Below are 21,348 nucleotides of genomic sequence, written 5' to 3' on the forward strand. Positions count from 1 at the left end.
TAACCTATAAAAATATATTTACATTATAATAAATATAAATATATAAAAGACTACCGGGTCATGTTAATTTGTTCCAATTACTAAAAATTAAACCTCATCATTCATCCGTTTTTCCTATGTTTAATTAAATAAAAGATAAGCTTGAAAAGAATAAAATAAAAATGCGAGCGAGTTGTACACATGGTGCATGTATTAATTAGTGGATGACATTGAGAAAATGAGTAAGAAAAAACAATGATGTATATGTATATGGGAGTGGCATGATGAGTGAGTAGTATGTAGAGAGAGTAACATGTGTGGGTAGGTATAATTATGACACTCACACATATACAAACACAGCCTGGGGACTTGGGTATTATCTATTCTTATTACTATTAATTAATATTAATAATACTATCACTTTTATTTTAGTATATTAAAAAAGTTTTAAAATAAAATACTAGAATAAAGTGATAAATAAATTATTGAAAATTTATATTTTAGATAAATTAATTTTTAAACAAAAAAATATTAATAAAATTAAAATTTTTTAATATAATTATAGAGGCTAATTTAAAGTTAGTATCTGCTTACTTTATTAGTATTTTTTTAAGGATTAATTTATCATATTATAGATATAATTATTTATGTTGTTTTTTTTTTATTTTTGGGATCAGTGATTTTATGATATGATATCAGAATTTTATATTCAAATTTCACAAGTAAAAAGATAACATAAAATAAATAAAAGAAAAAAAAGGTCTATACAAAGATAAAACAAATCTAAAAAAAATTCTTATAAATATAACCATTCATATTAAATTTTTAAGATGAATAATTTTATGACATATATAAAATATTTATCACTTTACTCAAAATACTATATTAAAAAGGGAGTATATATATGTCTATATGAGAGTGAGAATGAAGGCGTATGAATCACGCATGCATGGTAATTATTAGAGTTGTCATTTAACTCAAAATAATTATTTGTCTCTAATGCATTGGGAATGTCTCTGCATCAAGCCCCCACCTTATTTACTTGCACTTTTAACTTTTCATTTCTTAATTAATTGATTAAATATATATAGGGTGTGTTCTATGGAGAGTGAAGGTGTGTGTTGTTTGTTTTCTTTCACTGCCATTATTGGAACAAGTCTATGACATTGGTCTCTTTCCCTTCTTTCTTCTGTCCTTTCCAATTTGTGTCGTTTTTAGAAGCAAAGACACTGAAATGGAACACATTTTCAGGGATATCCTTTGACAATTATTGTTAATCCGTCGTATTAATAGTAGTTCAGAATCTAACGTACTAATCTAATTAATTAAAATAAAAAAATATTGTACCATCTCTGAACTTGGCAGAATCAAGTCCACACTTGCTTGCATCTTAATCTTATGTCTCCAATTATTTGTATTTAGTTTTATAAATTCCTTCCATTCACTTCTAGCTACTTATTATTAAAATAGTTCAACGTTATTGCATCTCTTTTTTTCTTATCAAAGTAATACTTAATAGTTAATTAGATATCTTAATTAATGTCTTTAATAAAAGTCTATTAATAATAAATAACACTGGTTAATAAGACTCAGTTTTGGTAATCAACTTAATTAAATTTATTTTGATAAAATAACTTAAACAATAAATAACTCTGTTAAAAGTAACTTATAAATAAATTATTTTATGTTTGGATTTTTAACTCTAAAAATGCTTATTTTATAGAAATGTGATGAAAAGTAGAAATATTATGAGAGAAGTCATCTTTTTTAACTTCTCTATAAGCTCCTAAATAGTTTCTTAGAAAGTTGCAATTTAATTTTAAAAATTGCACCAAACATTAATACTACTATTTTTCATAAGTCAAAAGTTAAAAAAAATTACTTCTAAAGTTTCCAAACGACCCTAAATCCTTTATCACGTTCTTTGGCTCACAATTAATAATTAAATATGTATTTAGTTAATGCTCTTTGAATAAGCTATGAATCAGATCTTAGATAGAATCAATTTGGAAATGGAAAACATGTATCAACTTCATTAATGGTCCGCTTTATGATCCATAAATATGGATTATTATGTGAATAAACTATTCTTGAGTCTGTCTGCTACTTGAGGACACTACCTTTCACTATTAAGCTTTTTAGTTGTGATCACATGCCTCCACTCATTCCCCTTATTATTATTATTGGAATTTTATTTATTCTTTAACAACTATTTAATATTAAAAACTTGAAAATGATTAAGTATTACAATGGCAAACTTCTTAGATTGCTTGAATTAGTAATTATTAATATAGTTTATAACTAATATAATTGACATGTGCAACATGCGGAATTTCTTATTGATTTTTGCTTCATTTTAGTTGCTTATATGAATCAAATTATGCTAAATACTAGTCGTTAACATAATGATTAGAATTTAGAACTCATTAAATAGTGAGATATCCTCTGCTTTAAATAAAGTTGAGTAAAAAACCTAAAAATCCTTCCCCTTCATTTCTCTTTCAAAGGATCAATAATGCTCAATGATTCAAAAGTTGTAATAGGCAAGTTTGCACAAAGTTTTCAATTGGAAAAGTTTCATATTTATCTCTTTAGCTTTTATTTTTCTCTCCTTTTATTAGTGCCACATGGAATACATTTTCAATCTCATTAATCTTTAATAACTTTTCACTTGGCCTACTCTAAAATCATAGTGAATCCTAAAGCTATTTTCTAATTTTAAATGTACAAATAAGTGAATAACATTAGATCATAGAAAATGAAAAACAATTAGCAATATTAGCAACAGACACAAAGAGAATAAGCAGTTTATAGCACTCACTTTCACACTATGATATGAAAAGTGCACCCTTTATCTTTTGTTTCCTTTCTAATACAACTTTTATTTCTTCCACTTTGAGTCCATTCTAAAATATGGGTAGCAAACTAATAATTTCATATGAAAAACTTCTATATCAAACAAAGATAATAAGCCTTGCAAAATAGCACCAAGACGAAAAAGAGAATATATTTAATAAATATAAATAAGGCTTAAGAATTTTCCATGTCAGTCCACTCCCTTATCCTGTAGAAGCATTTTTTGGTGAACAGAATCTATATTATTAGTGGTGGATCCACAAGTACCTATAATATTAGATTTCACACGAATCTAAAATTTCATATATATATGTGTATATATATAAATACTATAAACCAAGCTCATTATACTCTCAGAAGAAGCTGGCACTTGTTATTGCTGTGTCTGCTTCTCCTTCTTCCAAGTTTCCCGCTTTATGAATTGTATGAAAATGAATCTTTCTGAGTTTGCTTCTCTGTAACTCTGTCTCCAAAAGGGTCTCTCGGTTTGTATCTGCTGCTTTCTATTATTGTTTATTGAGTTGCAAGTTTCACTTTTTATCAGACACACACACAAAATCCGTTCTTTTTCTCACATGTTTTTGGCCTTTTTTTTTTTGCAGTGCCATAGCCTATAAGGATTGCATTGTTCTTTTTTTTTTTCCTCGGTTTCTGAAAAAGTGGCATTCGTATAGCAGATGAATAACAACAGAGCACGCACCACTCTTCAGGCAATGAAAGCTCCTTTCAATGATGGTCGCAAAGTACATTTCATTCATTACATTCTTCCTCTACATTCTTTTTCTTCTACTTTTCGTTGTTCTCTTACTGCAAGATCTTAAGAAGAAAATTGTCATATGAGGTGTAGGTTACTACAAGAAAACATTATTCTTACGGTTACATAGCTTAAAAGCTCCCAAAAGAGTTTTGATTTCAATGCTTAAACTACTTTAACTGTAGTAGGCAGATAGAATTTCTCTTCCTCTTTTGAATATTATCCGAATCTGGAAAGTGGAAGCTTGGTTCTTTTACTTGTCATAAGAAACATATCAGAGACTCTAGCTAGTTCTTTCTTTTTGCTGCTTTTCAAAGATTCTATCTCTGAATGTGCAAAGCAGGACAAGATGGAAAGTAGAGGGAGCAAAGCAATGCCTGCACAGAAAAATGGGCGTCGATCGAATCGAGAAAGGAAAATGGCTTTGATACAAGATGTATGGATAACTTATTAGTGAAATGAATTTTCAGTACATTCAGTAAATTAATGTTTTCAAACTTAACAGGTTGATAAGTTGAAGAGAAAGCTGAGACATGAAGAGAATGTGCATAGAGCATTAGAAAGAGCTTTCACAAGACCTTTGGGATCTCTTCCACGCCTTCCTCCTTATCTCCCTCCATATGTTAGTCCATTCATTCCTTCATCTTTTCCTTACTAGAACACAAATTTGAGCAATGTAATATGGTTTCTTACATACATAGATTGTTTGTAGTGTTGCATTGAAAATGAATTACAAGTAATGTTTTGTCCTTTTGTTTATAGACATTGGAGCTTGTGGCTGAGGTAGCAGTATTAGAAGAGGAAGTGGTTCGATTAGAAGAACAAGTTGTGAGTTTCAGACAAGGTTTATATCAGGAAGCTGTTTACAGTTCCTCTAAGAGGAATCCTGAAAATTCCAGTGACGAAATTGATAACAATTCCAAACATCAAAGGTCAAAATCTTTGTCCCAATGTGAGCTTAATTCATCAGCTAGTCCCAATGGAAAACCATTTCATATGAAACAAGATTCGTTATCATCCGTCTCGGAGGAGGGAAGAGGAAAGGAGAATAAGTTGTTTCATAGCCCTGTGAAGAGCAAGCAATCTCCAGAAAAGAAGGCTGCTAAAGTGATTACTCCAGTAAGGAAATCTCCAATGAAACAGCAATCATCTGAGAAATGTGTGGATCACTTAAAGTTGCAGGTACTAAATAGTATTTTTGTTCAATTGTTATCTGGATAACTGAATGAGTATTATGAGAGATGATTGTTCAATGATTTGTTTTTCCGGGTGTTTAGTTAGAGTGGAGATTAGTAGATCAAGAAAGAGCACAGAGTTCCTCAAGTTCGTCGGACGATAAGGCACCGGAAGTTGATAGCACACCCAACAGAGTTTCAGAGGATCTTGTCAAGTGTTTGTGTAGCATATTTTTGAGAATTGGCAAGGAAAAGGAACAGTTGAATGATCCTTATGGTATCTGTTCAGATTCCAAAACAAGAAGAGATGTTGGTGCATACAATAATCTGTGTGAGATTAAAGCCTCCAATGTTGATCTCAACCGAACAACAAATGCAGTGTTTCTGATCCACAGATTAAAGTAAGTTATATAAAGGGTTACTACTTACTAGCTCTTCTTGGTTGTTATGTTCCTCTAATCTAATAAGCTTGTTCAGGTTTCTACTTGGGAAGCTTGCTTCTGTGAAATTGAAGGGTCTTACTCATCAAGAGAAGCTTGCATTCTGGATAAACACATATAATTCCTGCATGCTGAATGTAAGATATATAATTTGATATCATTAATATCTTAGCCTATGTAACATGTTGAAGATAATCAGCATAATGTTTTTTGGCTTGAATGTTGTGTAGGCATATTTAGAGCATGGCATTCCTGAAAGCCCTGAAATGGTTGTAGCACTAATGCAGAAGGTACAGACAGTGATCTATCAAATATTCCCTACATTTACTTTTCCAACAGTATTCTATAGCATATTAGACCAAAGCATTGGTTTGATCAAATTAACTAAGATTATAAAATGGTTATTATGTTAGGCAAGAATAATAGTTGGGGGCCAATTGTTCAATGCAATCACAATAGAGCACTTCATCTTGAGACTACCTTATCACCTCAAATTTGTAAGTATAGTTTTTGGTTTCTTTTTCCTATGCTATTTTGTTGGTGATGCTTTTGTAGATTACAATGCATGATGACTTGAATTCTGATATTTGGTAAATGGGACAGACGTGCCCAAAAGCTGCAAGGAATGATGAGATGCAAGCACGAAGCATATTTGGGTTGGAATGGTCTGAGCCATTAGTTACCTTTGCACTTTCCTGTGGAAGCTGGTCTTCCCCTGCGGTATGTTTCTCTCAGCTTACAACACAATCCTGTTATGACTTTATGCATCTTCTTTCATTATTGGATCATGTTGTAAAAAAAATGTCATAGACATATACAAAAAATATGTATTGTTTAATTTATTTTCAATATGTATTTTATATTTTAATATATATTTTATACACGATGATGACTCTTTTTTTGTATATGGAAGTAAAAGTAGTGATGTATCTTAATATTGTTATTTTTAGTATTTTTTAAAAGTGTGGAAGATACACAAATCGGAGGGTCCGATTTCTATACTTCAAAATTTTTAATTTTTTTTAACAAAAATCCCTCGATCCAATTTCTGTACTCTCACAAATCCCTCGGTCCAATTTTACAAATCACTCGGTCCGATTTCTTTATCCTCACAAATCGGACGGTTCAATTTCTGTACTTCTCACAAATCAGACGGTCCGATTTTTGTTTATCTAATTAAACGGTTTCACATTTGAGAATAACATCCTATCAACCCACATTTTGAAAACCCATATTTTGAAAAAATACCGTTGCTACTCCAATATCAAAAACAAAAAGTTCACACTAGGATTGTTAAAAGAAAAAATCTTTTATTTCCTTTTAAAGCAATGGCCGGCTGACTTACTCTTAGCATGTGATCAACTAGTCTGACAAGATATGACCTTCAGACCAAAGATGTCACGTGTGGGGCAAACACTTTTCCTTTTGAATATATTTGCTTGGTTGGGTGAATTGATTGAACAAAATGTATGTTATTTTGATGTGAAGGTGAGGGTGTACACAGCATCAGAGATAGAAAATGAGTTAGAAGCAGCAAAGAGGGATTATTTGGAGGCGTCAGTTGGGATTACGAAGACAAAGAAGCTAATGATACCAAAGTTACTGGACTGGTATTTACTTGACTTTGCAAAGGACATGACGTCATTGGTGGATTGGGTGTGCCTCCAACTACCCTTTGAACTCAGAAAGGAAGCAATTGAATGCCTTGGCGGAAGGGGAACACATTCGGTGCAAGTCATGCCCTATGACTTCCGTTTCAGGTTGCTTTTACACCATTAACACTTGTTACACTCTTCCAACATTTCTGGATTTTTGTACATTGGATAGTTCACATAGAAAGTACAGATTCAAAAGCATGTAACCTTTTTATTTTTTATTTATTTAGTAAAGGGTTTTTGGCCTTTAGGATGTTGCAGTTGGGATTAGTTGTAATGCTTTTATAGGCAGTTCGAGTAATAAGCGTAAGTGTGGTTAAACGTTAAGGGTGTATGAGCTTGCATCACTCTAGTTATTAATCTAATAAAACATTTGTGTAGGTAGGCAAGTGCCACCTTCTGTTTGCTTTTCAACTACCGTTCTCATGCATACAACTTTCCCGTTTACTTTTTAAGAGCTGTGGTATTTCATTATGCGTTTTAAGGAGTCTAAAAGCAAAATAGACGTACCAATTTAATAGTTAACTCACTGATTCACTTGAATAAATGTAAATAGTGCAACATTTTACATACAGACCGATAGACGAAGGCAACCACAGATGGGAACGGTCAACCACGCACCGTCAATCCAAGACCCTTTTCAACGATATCGCTAAAAAAAGTTGTTCTTTAAGCGACACTTCATTAAAAGAGGAATTAAATTCTGCACAAAAGAATGAAAGATGATGTCTTGTTTACCCGAATGAATATATTACTGATAAAATCGCGCTCAATAACACTTTCTATCTCAAGGAAGAATGAATGTTAGAATTACTGGAGACAACTCTCCATAATTACAGAAAATGCGTAATCAATCACACATCATGATTCGCAAAATTGAAAGGGAAAAAAAAAAGTTTAAACCAAAAGAAAAGGCGGCAGGAGCCGAAACCACAACTAATCACACAACTAAAGAAGTATACAAAATGGAAGAACTGTGGTTTTCCCAGATTACGAGCTTTTTCCAACCAGTTTTGCTTCTCTTTACAACAGCTTTCAGCTTTACTAGTGATACATGTTTACAGAATTATAATCACACGTCTTAGTTACTTAACCAAATGGCGAAGGAACTGGTCCTGCAGTTGCATCCGATCTTTTGATGCTTCCCATTCCACAGATGATGCATCCAGGGGCAGTCACGGCTGAAAATTTGGCTCCACATAAATCACATACATCATATCCAATGGTCGACAACCTGCTTAGAGTAGCAGAACAGAATTGCGAAGGGTCTTCCAATGGATCAATGGACTTGTTGGTCAAGCCCCTCTGAACACACAAGTCGATCAGGCTCCTAAATTCATCCTGTTTGCTTGGAGGTGCTTTAGAGAACAGCAGTTCGAGCATTTGCTTGGAATATGCATAATTCTGCACCTCCATGTTTCGTTTGATGGCAGTTCGAATGCAATTTATTCTGTGCTTAGCCAGAAGAGGTAATGAGCCCAGATGGCGGGAAAGTCTTGCCATCTCATCTTTTGCACTGATTGCACTAGGACCATGGACCCTTTGCAGACGTCCAATTTCCTGCATTCATGAAGAAAGCTATTTGAAGTGGACAAATAAATGATTGTTAAGGTAGGAGGTAAACTGCTCCCATTGCTTTCTTAATTAAACAACAAGCATCAACGTCAAGGAAAACTACCACGATGGTAATGATGTCTTATGGAAACAGTTCATTTATCTAATTTGTTATTTTGGTCAGAATGCATTCATTCTATCTATGTTTCTATGATTTGAGGCATGATGACAGTACCTGAAGAAGAGTGACAGCTATCTTGTATTGAGCACAGATTGTTGCCTGAGCTTTTATATCACTTCCACGGGATTGTTCTTTAGCCAGTGCAAGAAAAGCCTCATCAAAGCAAGACAACGCATCCGAGAGATGATTTAGCTCAAGGTGAGCCAGTCCAGTCTTGAAGCATACTGAAGCAGCAGCCCCTCGGGGAACCTGACACGGGAGTCATGAGATTGGAAACAAATAATGGAAAACCGTACTTGCTGAACAATAGGAAACTGGAACTAAAATGGTTTTTACTCTAGTTAAAAGTGTTGGTCATTCAACATCTATATGGATGGCTATCATGTATATATTTATACCTGTCCAGGTCGTACAGTAGAAGGTGGAGAACTAGCTTGAGAAGGCTTTCCTGAATCAGCAGAATTTGGTACTCCAAGTACACTAAGATCAAGAGGTTGGGTGGAAATTGATGTCTGTGGCTGCAATTGGGGCATAACTGCAGCCTGAGTTGAGGGTTGTGGTGGGACACCACCATCCGGAAGTCCTATAGATTCAATTGGAACAACAGGTTGTTGACCAGCTTGAGGGGGAACAGCACCTTGACGGCTGAAATCAGCTCCAGAAGCATTAACCTGGCTAGGAGTCCTGCTGCTGTCATTCCCTTGGATAAATTTGGAGAGATATGTCCCAACAGGAGCCAATGTTGCAGCAACCTGCAGGGAATCCCTGGTATTCTGAAAGAAGTCCTCTGGAATAGGTCCTGCCTTAAGTCCTCCACCTACGGCCCCCGTAGTTGGCTGTGAAATTGGTTCTGGCCGAGTCAATGCATCGGTACCAAACAGGTCACCAGCAGCTGAAACAGAAGCAGCCGTTCCGGCTGGTGCAACCATGCCGGCAGGAGCTTGTAGGGAGGAAATCTGGCCAAACTCCTGGCTCCCACCACTTAATGATGCCCTGCTCCTTGACGGAGCTAACCCGTCACCAAGTTTAAATTTACTAGTGGCTTCTTTAAGCTTATTGACATCCACTGTAGATGAGGAAATGGGTTTGTCTCGGATTCTAACACGTATTTTTCTGGTTTTTGATGCTCCTTCTTCGTCACTGCTGCTACCATCAGCAGCAGCTCCATACATGGATTTCTTAAATTCTTCTTCTGCTTTAGCCTGTTCAGCAGAGGAACTGGCAATCTGTTTATTAAGGGTTTCCAGACCCATTAATGAATCACCTTTGGAATTTTCAACCCCCTTCAATTGGTTAGTCATGGATTCAATGGAGGATGCAAGACCATTTGCTTTAACATCATTACCTGCTGGGATGAAGGATTTAACCAAGCTATCTTCCCTTACCTCTACAATGTTTCCTCTTCCTTTAATTGAGCCTAAATACACTCCAATATGATCTACAATAATAGATGGAATTGTACCATCATCAGTCTTCATATATGGTGTTACCTCAGCAGCAAGCTCCCACTGAGGTATATCCTTTGCAGTAGTAGGGGTTTTAATTTCCCAGTTTCCACCACCCCATTCAGGTCCTTTAGGAACCATACTTTCTGCGGCGAAGTTAGCAAATATGCCTTGTGTCCATCCAGTAGATCGAACTCGTAAAATCCTCTCACAATATCGCCTCAATTCTGAATCAAGATCTTCTTCTTCCAACTTCTGAGCAAGGCGCCTCATGGCACTTGGATTCAGGTGGCATATAAACAGATCAAGCATACTTTCGTAATCAGCTATGACTTCAAAGGTTTCTTTTGCTCTATCAAACTGACCAAACCTGCAAGAGATCTCAAATTACAAAAGTGTGGGCAAAAATTTCTATATCACACTACCATGTAATTAAAGTACCATCAATAGTACGGGCACTGCTAGAATATTAGGGTTAATGTCTTATTGTTTGTGGGCTCCAGCTTGAATAAGTAGTTCTTGACATATGAATCCTTTATTTTAAATTATCATATTGGTTATATGAGGTCTAGCATAATTAAATAATGATAAAATTTGTTAAAATCTATCTATCATTGGCTTTTGGCTCGTAGTAACATGATAATGAGTTAATCAACCTATATGTTAGGCAGCTCTAGTTCATTCACACTCTTGCTATATTAATTCACACAAGAATAAAAAACAATTATGAAAATATAATTATTGAGGAGATGCAATATATACTTTTATGCATCAGCAATTAACTATTGACTGGGACAATGAAGTAGAACCAAACACAAGCAATATTGAAAGAAAAGTAATAGCTAATGGAGCATACTTTCAGTGGTTATTAGTTTGGAGAGGTATAAAGAGACTATCATATGTACAATAAAATTTGCTAGTCAACCTACCTGATACATGCGTAACCCAACTGCCTGAACCGATGAAATAAATGCGATGTAGGAGGACATCGTGGATAATCTCTCGAACGCAGAAATTCATCTTTCAAAACAGATAAAGCAGTGGAAAACTTTAGAGCTTTCACAGCATAGACACCTCGCATCACCTAAGGTCGCACCTCAACAAGATTAGATAGGCCATAACTAAAATGGCAGGACAGAAGAATTTCATCATTACCTGGGTGAACTGTGGACCTGATTGGGATAATGACACTGCCAAATCTCCACAAACTGGAGAACCTCTGGAAAGGATGTCGAGAGACCTTGGTGTTATGCGCAGGCTGTCAAACCTTCATACATATAATAATTTACAGTATTAGCCATTACCAACTTTCATGATAAAGAAATGTAAAAACACAACTTTATGTCTAAAACTTTATGAGATATAGAAAGAAGCTAGATTTTTCCTAAGGATGTCCTAATACATATGTGGTAGAGAAGGAAACCTTGACGTTATTTGGTATAGTATTTCTGACAAGTCAAGTTTCTGCTCAAAAGTTTGCTGCATTGTAGCAAATCCGATGAGAAGAGGCTCAAGAAGACCAACAAGACAGCTTTTAATCTCAACCCCCTTCTTCTGTCTGGGATTTATTTCTGTGGGGCTAGCAAGCAACAATCGATCATTCAATGCACCAACCAAGACTGTGAGAAATCAAAAGAAAAAAAAATCATTAGTACAATACCCTACAATATTTTGACAGAATAAAACATCCAAAGCAGATGGCTAAGCTACAATGACATCCCAGCATGCAGTAACAGTTACCTGCATAAGGCATACTAATTGAGAGGATAGTCCTAGCTTTCCCATCCCAACCAAGTATACTGATAGCAGTGGCAGTAGAAAAAAGAAGGGCAGGTCCAACCCATAAGAGTGATCTAAAGTGGGCAACAGTTAAGGCTTTAAAAGCAAGGTAATCCACATGACAAGTACAATTTAAGGTCTGCTCAGCCAAGTAGGAAGAAAGTGGAAAGGTATAAATAAAGAACACAGTGAAAATTATCTTCAACAGAATTCCTGGCTTTGAGTGCAAGTGAGTACAGTTTATTTTCCACTTTCTCATTCATGTTATCTGGGCTAATTTAAATGTGAATAAATGGTTAGTTTTAAACTTTATAAAAGAAAGTAAGAAACAAATTATAAGGATATTGAAGGAAGTCCCTTGTCAAAATTTGTAGAAGTGCCTGCAAGTATATCGAGAGCTGCTGAAACTATAAGAACTCTATGTGTTGTTAAAATTCCTGCAACATGTCCCCTAAGAGTCTCTTGCCAGTGCACCTGTCAAATTTGAACAAAAATGATCTGTTACCAATCAGAACCATAATCAGGGCCCTTTAATAACACTTTTTTTTATATATGTATTTTCGAAAACAAATAATACTAGAACTGAGGACTTTTATGAAGGAAGGCAAGGATTAAAAAGTTGCATTCTCATTGTGAGTGATACAAAAGAACTTTATTTTTTTTATGCAAATTACAAAAAGGTTTTCACTGTTATAACAACAGAGCACGCTCTAAGTTTGTAGTTCATAATTAAATAAGCATGGTTTTGAACAGTACCTGCAGTACAATCTCATGTCTTCTCAATTTGATTGACTTTTTGCCCTCACCCTTGGTTGATATATAGTGACCATCAGAAGTTGAATTTGAAGTTGAAAGGCGGTATCCTTGTATGAGCTTTACTAATCCAATCTGGTTCCCATGAGTAGCAAACATCAAAGTTGAATCTACAACCAAAAGGACAATTTTCAGTATTTTATACCTAACAATAAACTACTGCTAAGCGCATAATGAATGTGTTTATGGGTATAAAGGGATCTATTGACCCCATATTAAGACACAGTTATGGTTAATGATTTTTGTCTAGATAATAATTTAATAAATTCAACTGCCAAAATATGATTAAATATTATTAGGACAAAATATAATTATTTTAACACTAAATACATTTACTTTTATAGAAAAAGAAATTTGATTAAGATAAGAATGAACAGAAGAGGATGAGACAGACAGTAAACGTTCAAGACCTAACAAACAAGAACATGTGACACACCAATATCCATTTAGGTTTCAGCTAAGAGAACACCCTTAATCGGACCTTTTGTTAAGCCCCAAATGGGGGACAAAAAGGTGATCTTGTAGCAGATAAAATCAATAGTTTAAAAGGAATTATTAAAATAATGGATTTTGTGAAATTTTAGTCCAATTAAGGAGTTTGTGAAAATTCATATCCTAAATGGTAATTCATTTGTGTAAAATGTTTATTAATATCATTGTCAATAGATCCCATGCATACAAACAGTGTACTCAAGTACCTAATGGAGTAGAAAAGATCCGATCAACTTCAGTCTCAAACAGAAATGGCGTAGGACCACGAATTGAGCCAACATTAGTTTCTGCAGGTTGGTCTTCCTGGAAAGCTTTTTCAATTTCCTTAGGATCCTGCGAGGCCCCTCCTGGTAGAAGATACAATGCCAACCCTGTCTTGTCATCATCGAGAATGGCAAATTGGTTTTCATTGGGACCAATAAATGCTGCATCTCGACCTACAAGACAATCAAATTATTATGTCACATAAAGCATGACCAGCAATAGAAAAGAAATACATCCCACATGTGGAAGTACCTTTCACTGTGCTGCTTTTACTATTTGCTGTCTCTGCCACAGTATTTTCCCAGTACAGCACAACTTCATTTGTAGCACCACTAAATTCGTAAACTATAAGAAACAGGCGTTGCTTTTTACTGTAAACCAAGTATTTTGCATAATACTCCACGTTCCCAGGAATCTATACAAGGGGATAAGAATTAGAAGGTTGAATGCAGGATTCCTTCTCACTTACAACACACACAGGAATGATAGTATCTACACAAATCTATACAACTTACAGGGACAAGATACATGTTAAATATACTATACTCTCCACTTACCGAATTATAGAGCTTCCTGTAGATACTCTCAGATCCAGATGAGAGATTATGTGCCACAAGATTTGGTCCATCCACAAAGAAAGCCCTGACAGGATAATGAAGAACTCGGTTTGCTTTGCTAAAGAAATTTAGCTCCAAATGAAATGGCTGGCAGTGCATAAATTGTATCAGTAGAATGAACCCAAAAGAAGTAAGGAAAAGCAATCAAGTACCAGAATCAGATCGCCAAAGGGATCATACCTGGACAACTGGAATGTCCTTCAGGTGATGCTTGGTATCTAAAACAGTGATCAAGGGCAAGCGAGATATTGGAGTACTTTTTGCATGGCCTTCCATGAAATGCTACAAGGACAAGGTGGAGTAAGGGAACATATACAACAGCATCCACCAAATTTCATGATCAGAATTCAGGTAAGCAATTGAATCCTTCTGACTTGAGGCTTATAAGAAAGACAAAAAAATATGAAAGTAACATACACTGTAAAGAAAAGCTTTCCTTGCAATGTCTGATATCGTAAGATGACCATGGCTGGAAGGAGTGAGATTGTCAATGACGGCATAAGATAATTACATGTCACATGCTTCATGTACTATATAATGGCAGGAGAAAATAATCAATATTGAGTTGCAAAAGTATTTGTAATGGTTTCAAAACTCGAACTAGTTAGTTAGGACTCAATCCCATTGGAAGCAGCATGATATGCATAGTGACACACTAATATTACCAAATTGTCACAACAAAATCTAACAAGCAGGAACAGATACCAAGTACAATTTCAGATATATGCTACTCAGTATATACCCAATCAACCTTCATGACCATAAATCAAAGCAAAAACATTGGGGGCATTCGAGTGAAATCATATAATTAACCGAATGAATTCAAGCCCCATTTTTCTATATAGTTCAGGTGGCTTATTTTCATCTACCTAATTTCAAATGCCAACTCACCCTTTCAGATGATGTTCTTGTAGTTGAGCTTGAAGCTGATGATCAGCTAAAACTCCAGAGGATCCCAAGGCTGCCAATTTTTCCTTTAACACAGATGCTGCATAGCAATTCTACTATTAACATATGTGGAAAGGAATAGACGGAGAAAAGGCAAATATTCAATAAACATGACATGCATGGTTCTAATAGAAGCAAAAGAGAACACACAGCATGCAACAATAACTTCATAAAATAAGTACAAATATGTGCATCACAAATGAGTATATATACACATAGATACAAACATACATGATAGAAATTTAAATGACTAAATTAAGCCTTGCAATTGAAGACATTGCACAGCCTTAGGTGGTTTGGACATGTTGAGAGAAGGTCAAACGAGCATCTAGTTAGGAGGAATCAGAATAAGTACAGACATGATCCGTGACTGGACACAATAGCATTGTTTGATCCATATAGTCAACCTCAACTAATGGGCTAATGATTTGTTGTTGTTGTGAAGACATTACATAAAATTGTGCACTAAAAGGAAATTAAATAGAATATTATGAAAGGTAAGAAGAAAAGAGGGGGGGGGGGGGATAAATCACATGCCACAAAAAAAATAAACATGAAAGCTCAGTGAATATTATGAAGCATCATAATGACAAGTGGAAGTATAGTCGAAAACATACCAAACACAAATTGTAGAAGTTTTTATTTCTTCAAAATTCAAATAGCAAACATTCTGAAATACTAAGGACATTAACTGTGATTCCAGCTAAATAAAAACAATTACCTGACGATCCCCGTGCACTTTGCAAAACTGCAAAAAGTTGCTTTCTCCCTTCTCTACTGGATGTGGCCTTACTTTTAGAAGGATCTCCACTTGGTACGTTCTGATAAAATGAACACCAAATTTATATTTACTATATTTACTTGCAAGCAAAAGATAAAAAGTGTAAGGTCACACGTAACTGCAAACACTAGTGCTGCTAAATTAGATTTTGGATGAAATTCTAAAGTTTTAATCCGTGGTAAGGGATACACTGCTTCTCCACCCTGTTGCGAAAGAATGCGAGGAATATCCAGTGATTCAATTGCTGCATTAGAAAGTAGTATTTGTTAGAAACCAAATTTACTGAAATGAAAAACAGAATAGTGAAGCAACAGAAAACTTCGAATACAATTAATATAGGCAACACGCTTTCAAAAACAGAGGAAATACAGAGTACAGTCAGTAAGTAAGAGTTAAGATAGCTACCGGCAGTCTCAAAAAAATTTGCCTGCACAGGAGGTCTGTTAGGATTAACTATAACCCGTGTTTTCCAAACTTGCAAATTCCCATCCCTCGTTACTGTTACAAGTAAACGCAACAAGGCTAGCCAAGCAACTGATGTTATCGGCTGTGAGCTAACTTGTGTTCTGAAATAGCAACAATAAAATGCACAGATCCAAAGTCAAGAACAAGAGCAACAGGAACTACAAGCCTCATGTTAAACATTGCCAACAACTGGCTGGAAAAAAAAATGAAAAACAAATGCAAAAGAGAGCATAACTATTACCCTAGGTTGCTCAGTTACAGAATGAGAAAACATCAATCATAGGTAAATTACAGCCACTCACATTCCAATCAAATTAGGTCTCTCAGTTGATACATCCCATGCCAGAAGTGTACCACGTCGATCACCAACAAAAATCCATTCGAGAGTTGGATGAAATGCAAATGCACCAGCTCCATTGAGCTTTATAGTATTATCAACTGGAGAGAAAACAATAAGTAATAAAACTAAAGTTATGATGAGAGAAATATAAACCACATCAGCAGGAACAGGAAGCATGGTAAATTATCTCACGTTGTAGAGTGTAATGAACGGCATAGGTGTGAATATTATATGCTCGAATCAGACCTTCTGCATAAGCAACATACTAAAACAAAAAAGCAATTAAGTCAAGAAGGAAATGTTTGAAGTAGCACTAGAAGAAAGACCCATAACTATATCTTTCTTGCAGCAGAAATATAAATAAGATGAACCTCCAGAAAAATAGAACTATATATAATTAAACATATTACCAGAACAGGGAGGCGGGGATGACAGGCAATATTCACAATAGGCTTCTTCAAATCTGTCTTTATTTTTGTGGGTGCTTTGCCACCTTCAACAGTTCCAACAACTTCATTTATGCAAAAACAGACAAAGCAACAAAATTGTTACATAAGTATCAAATTATTGACAACAACATATCTATCTCCAGAGATAGAAACCAGACATCCAACCTGTCACACTCATTCGTTTATGAAAGCCAAAAAACACAACAGGTTGTAGTGGGGTTAAAGCCATATGGACTTCTGTATCAGAAGAAATTTGGTCTGTCTTTTTCTCTGGTGAATGCAATACAAATGTTTGCTCTAGGTCAAAATCACAAGTTCGTAGTGTACAATCCTACAGATAAAAATCCAACAGTTGTAAGTATAAGAAACTTCACAGTCACAACATACAAAAGAGTACAGAACAGGATTGAGAGACACTATATTCAGAAAGAATTGCTCTCAAACATATAAAAGAGTACGACACTGTGAACCATATAGCTTTCCCGTTTTTCTCGGTCTTGTTCTACCTTTTAGCTATTGAACCACCCTGCGCATAATCTGTTTTAATAGGACATGTACAAGCCTTTTCCATATAACCTAAGATGAGACAACCATTTTTACACAAAAAGCAGTATCCAAACTCTGTTTAATGCATGTATTCTTAATCCTAACTTGTTTAGTATATTCACTAGTCCAATACAATATCCTGATATCTGCAAGATTAAAATTTATTTTGTAGTCTTTATATCATCCAACACTTCGTCCCACATGGTCGCTGCCACAAAATTGTGTGGTAAATTTTTTCCTGAAGCTTGGGAGGTGCTTTTTATCTTTTATCACAAATAACGGTTGAAGCACTCCTCCATTCATCCACCTAGTTTGAAACCTATAGTTTACACCTATCTTTATCCACATAAGCAACCAAGCAAAGTTTACTAGGCTCAACCTGAAGGATTGCAATCACAGTGTGCCCACTTGTAGGACTATAAGACATACGGACAACAGGTGCGCCAATGTCAAGAGCAGAAATCTTGCTTCCTGTTAACGCATCAAATTCTGCATATATGGAAAGCATACAAATAAGTAAGGGAAAAATCGCCAAAAGAATGTAAAATAGCAGGGGAAGGAAACAGCACACAAGAAAGGTAAGACTACTCCACACAATCAACTCAAAAGAATTAACTTGGGAAATCGATGGCTCATATGCCATGCAATAATAAAATATTGTTTTTATTGGTACATACCTTCAAATACAAAAGCTTTATGAATAAATCTAGCAATATAAATCTAGCACTTCTGTCATAGTAGTTACAAATTACTGGCACATCCGCCTAATTCTGGATAGGTTTTTTAATTCAACACTGAACAATGACTTTAAAGGCTAGCTTGAGAAGTCAAATCGGACACAGCTTATTCATAACTGAAGCACTAAATCTAAAACAGCAAACGTAATCTTAAACTTGTGCATATGTTGCATTGCTTCATATGTATTTGTTTCTTTATTCTTGGGGAGAGATTAATGTAACGGAAGGATTAAATGCTCCAAAACAGCATGAAATGACAAAAAAAAAAACAACAAAACCTTTTCCACTAAGTAGGATCATACATGGATCAAATGATGCTGCTATCTCATATCATACAAGAAAATACTCCTAACAGAATGAAAAACAACATCTGAAATAGGACTGGGAAAAAAGAGAGAGGTTATATTAAAACATTAAACCATGAAAAAAATCACGAGAATAAAAATCCATGTTAAGTCTTAGATTTCAGAAGTAAGATTGATAGTTGACTCCAAATTGACAAGTTGGAGACATGCAGGCTTGAATCATGCTTTTGGGGGAACTGAGTCAAGGGATATAAATAGAATTACATGGCACAAAAACTCAAGGTGAGGACCTAGTATTCTAAATAGAGTGATGAGTAGAATTATCATCCACCACTATGGATATAATTCAAGCAAAAATTTCTAAAGTAATCATAATCAGTTGCTCCAGCTCCAAACAAGCTTCAAGAAGAATGATTGATAATGCTTCAGATAAGAATAGGCGAAGCCATACCAACTCATCAGCTAATAAGAACCAATAAAAACTAAGAACCATGGCTTAGTTTTGGTTTACTTAAATTTATAAGCTAGGAAGTACAGTTCGGTTCAAGGCTGAAGCACAAAATCAACTACACTATAGCTTGAACACAGATCAATTCAGGAGCATAAGTAGCTTATGCCACGCACATCCTCGTAACTTCTGATCCACAATCATAATAAGAACCGAATTTCATCTTCAATCACAGCTCAACAAGCAACGATCCAACAACATAGAACTTATCCGATTACAAAATTATCTAAGGTTCCATAATTAAAAAAAAAAAAAGCAAAATACAAGAGAGAGCGGGAGCGATGGTGCGTAGTTACTGACCGACGATGTAGGTTCCAATGGCGACGGCGACGAGCGCCTGGTAAGGATGGAAGGTGGCAGCATGAGGCTGCAGAGGCCTGACGCCACGCCCTACATGGCGCAGATCCAGATGCTGCAACGTTGTCCACTCCATGGATCCGGTTCGGTTCTTGGAAGCCAAGCTCAGAACATCTAATACAACTCCATCGTTAAATTGCGGATTCCCATAAGGGAACGGGATCAAGAGGATTCAGATCTTGCTCGAAGTTCAGTACAGATGCTACGTGAGCTTGGAATCGGAACGACGATCTGTACTGTAACTGAAATGGAATTGGAACAACGAGGTATTGCAGATCGCAGAGCAGAAGCAAAAACCACTCCAAATTCAAACCGGGGGAGAAGGTTGAAAAATGGGAAGAACGAAGAAGAAATGATGCAGGAATGACCATCGCCAACAGTCCAACACTGGCGCCTAGTAGTGGGCTGATATGATCCTGTAGGCCCATGGGCTGAAATTTGGATCCAGCAGTCAGCAGAGGCTTCACAAAATGTATCGCCTTCGGCCCAATTTTCCCAGAGTCCTTACTTAAAAGTGTACTGGGTTTAATAATTAAGGGTTTCCGCCTTGTGCATGCAGCAACCCATTGGCCAGCGGCAAACCCTTAAATGGAGCTCAGTACCGCGGCGGATTAGTCCTTGGCCTGCCGGGTTGGGGGATACCGTGGGAAACCAAAAAAAAAAAAAACTTGACAAAAAGAAAAAAAAAAACTCAGTTTCAAATTAACTAAGAGTAAAATAATTACATTATTGAATTAATTTGGGTTAGTCTAGTAGTTAATTCACTAATTTATATTCGAATCTTACCTTATGCATGAAGCAGCAAATCCTTAAATAAGTTTCTTTAACGTTGAGATTATTCATATTATACAACACCTAGGAAGCACAAATACTTTTTTTATTTGTCGTTTCTACGTGTCGGACACATTTTAGACACGACATTAATAGACATTCATCCGACACGCATGTCTTTTGTGTCCAATCGTGTCTTAATAAAAAATAAAAAATTTTTCTCTAAACATATTTGAACACACATAAATACCATCACGTATCAGCATATCCAGTTTTATTCTTAACATGTATTTTTAAAATAAATTTAAAAATAATACATATTATTAATTATTAAAATAAAAAATATTTTAAATATTTATATATTAAAAACTTAAAATATTATTATAATTTATTTAAAAATTATTTTATATTTTAAATTTAGAGTGAAAATTTGTATGATACACCCTTCCACTCCAAACCTGAAAAAGGAAGAAAGAGAAGAAAGGCGCATGATGTTATAAAATAAATAAGGAAGAGAAATAAATATAAAACAAAGAAATATAAATATGCTCTTATCTCACTATAATATAAGTAGTTTATTTATTTGCTAATATTATAAATATTATAACTTAAAATCCCATAGAGATAAAAGATAGAGAGTTTATTAGTACTGCATAAAAGTGAAGAATATTATAGTAAAAGAGAGAGAAGGAAATATTTTATTGCTTATGTGTGTTGTACGTAAGGCTATGAAGCCTTATTTATAGTTGTACAAATTCAACCTTTATTAAAAGTTGGTCTTCAAACTTCTCTCTTGAAAACTTCAACCGCCCATATCATTAATGGGCATCCATCTCACATTTTTATTACAACACTCCCCCTTGAATGACCATTTAGGATTATGTCTCGTTAAAACCTTACTAAAGAAAAATCATTTGGGAAAAAATATTAGTGAAGGAAAAAGAGTACAAAATCCATTGTGATGGGGACTGCCTCATTAAAAATTTTGTCAAGAAAAACCCAATTGGAAAAAAATTGACCAAGGAAAAGAGTACAGTCTCCCCCTTTTGTCGACATCACTTAATGTGTCGAAATCAGCGCATCCCAATCTCATGTACCAATCTTTCAAAGGAGGATTTTGGGAGTGACTTTGTAAAT

General features: G+C 35.1%; 2 protein-coding genes across 3 annotated transcripts; one reads left to right on the forward strand and one right to left on the reverse strand.

Annotated features, from left to right (window-relative positions):
- Positions 1 to 3,136: 3,136 nt before the first annotated feature.
- LOC130981621 (uncharacterized) lies at positions 3,137 to 7,418 on the forward strand. 2 transcript variants are annotated; one of them, XM_057905197.1, is made up of 11 exons: positions 3,137 to 3,320; positions 3,438 to 3,578; positions 3,930 to 4,025; positions 4,095 to 4,211; positions 4,352 to 4,771; positions 4,867 to 5,165; positions 5,242 to 5,341; positions 5,435 to 5,494; positions 5,618 to 5,701; positions 5,808 to 5,924; positions 6,693 to 7,418. In XM_057905197.1, the coding sequence occupies exons 2-11, from the start codon at positions 3,513 to 3,515 to the stop codon at positions 6,981 to 6,983; spliced, it is 1,650 nt and encodes a 549-aa protein (XP_057761180.1). In that variant the 5' UTR covers positions 3,137 to 3,320; positions 3,438 to 3,512; the 3' UTR covers positions 6,984 to 7,418. The 2 variants fall into 2 exon arrangements, with proteins under 2 accessions (XP_057761180.1, XP_057761181.1); XM_057905198.1 differs by having other exon boundaries at positions 3,933 to 4,025; positions 6,693 to 7,416.
- A 203-nt stretch (positions 7,419 to 7,621) lies between these two features.
- On the reverse strand, positions 7,622 to 19,799 carry LOC130981620 (uncharacterized). Its single transcript, XM_057905196.1, has 24 exons — positions 19,384 to 19,799; positions 17,913 to 18,022; positions 17,153 to 17,318; positions 16,949 to 17,049; positions 16,731 to 16,803; positions 16,501 to 16,636; positions 16,139 to 16,299; positions 15,853 to 15,977; positions 15,674 to 15,773; positions 14,896 to 14,992; positions 14,422 to 14,473; positions 14,185 to 14,286; positions 13,945 to 14,091; positions 13,640 to 13,802; positions 13,330 to 13,560; positions 12,575 to 12,741; positions 12,164 to 12,292; positions 11,780 to 11,897; positions 11,463 to 11,658; positions 11,195 to 11,306; positions 10,969 to 11,123; positions 8,993 to 10,409; positions 8,649 to 8,843; positions 7,622 to 8,419 (listed from the first exon to the last, which is right to left on the reverse strand). The coding sequence occupies exons 1-24, from the start codon at positions 19,514 to 19,516 to the stop codon at positions 7,949 to 7,951; spliced, it is 4,857 nt and encodes a 1,618-aa protein (XP_057761179.1). The 5' UTR covers positions 19,517 to 19,799; the 3' UTR covers positions 7,622 to 7,948.
- Between the last annotated feature and the right edge of the window lie 1,549 nt (positions 19,800 to 21,348).

The sequence above is a fragment of the Arachis stenosperma genome, chromosome 5 (genome assembly GCF_014773155.1).
Source record: "Arachis stenosperma cultivar V10309 chromosome 5, arast.V10309.gnm1.PFL2, whole genome shotgun sequence".
Lineage (NCBI taxonomy): Eukaryota > Viridiplantae > Streptophyta > Magnoliopsida > Fabales > Fabaceae > Arachis > Arachis stenosperma.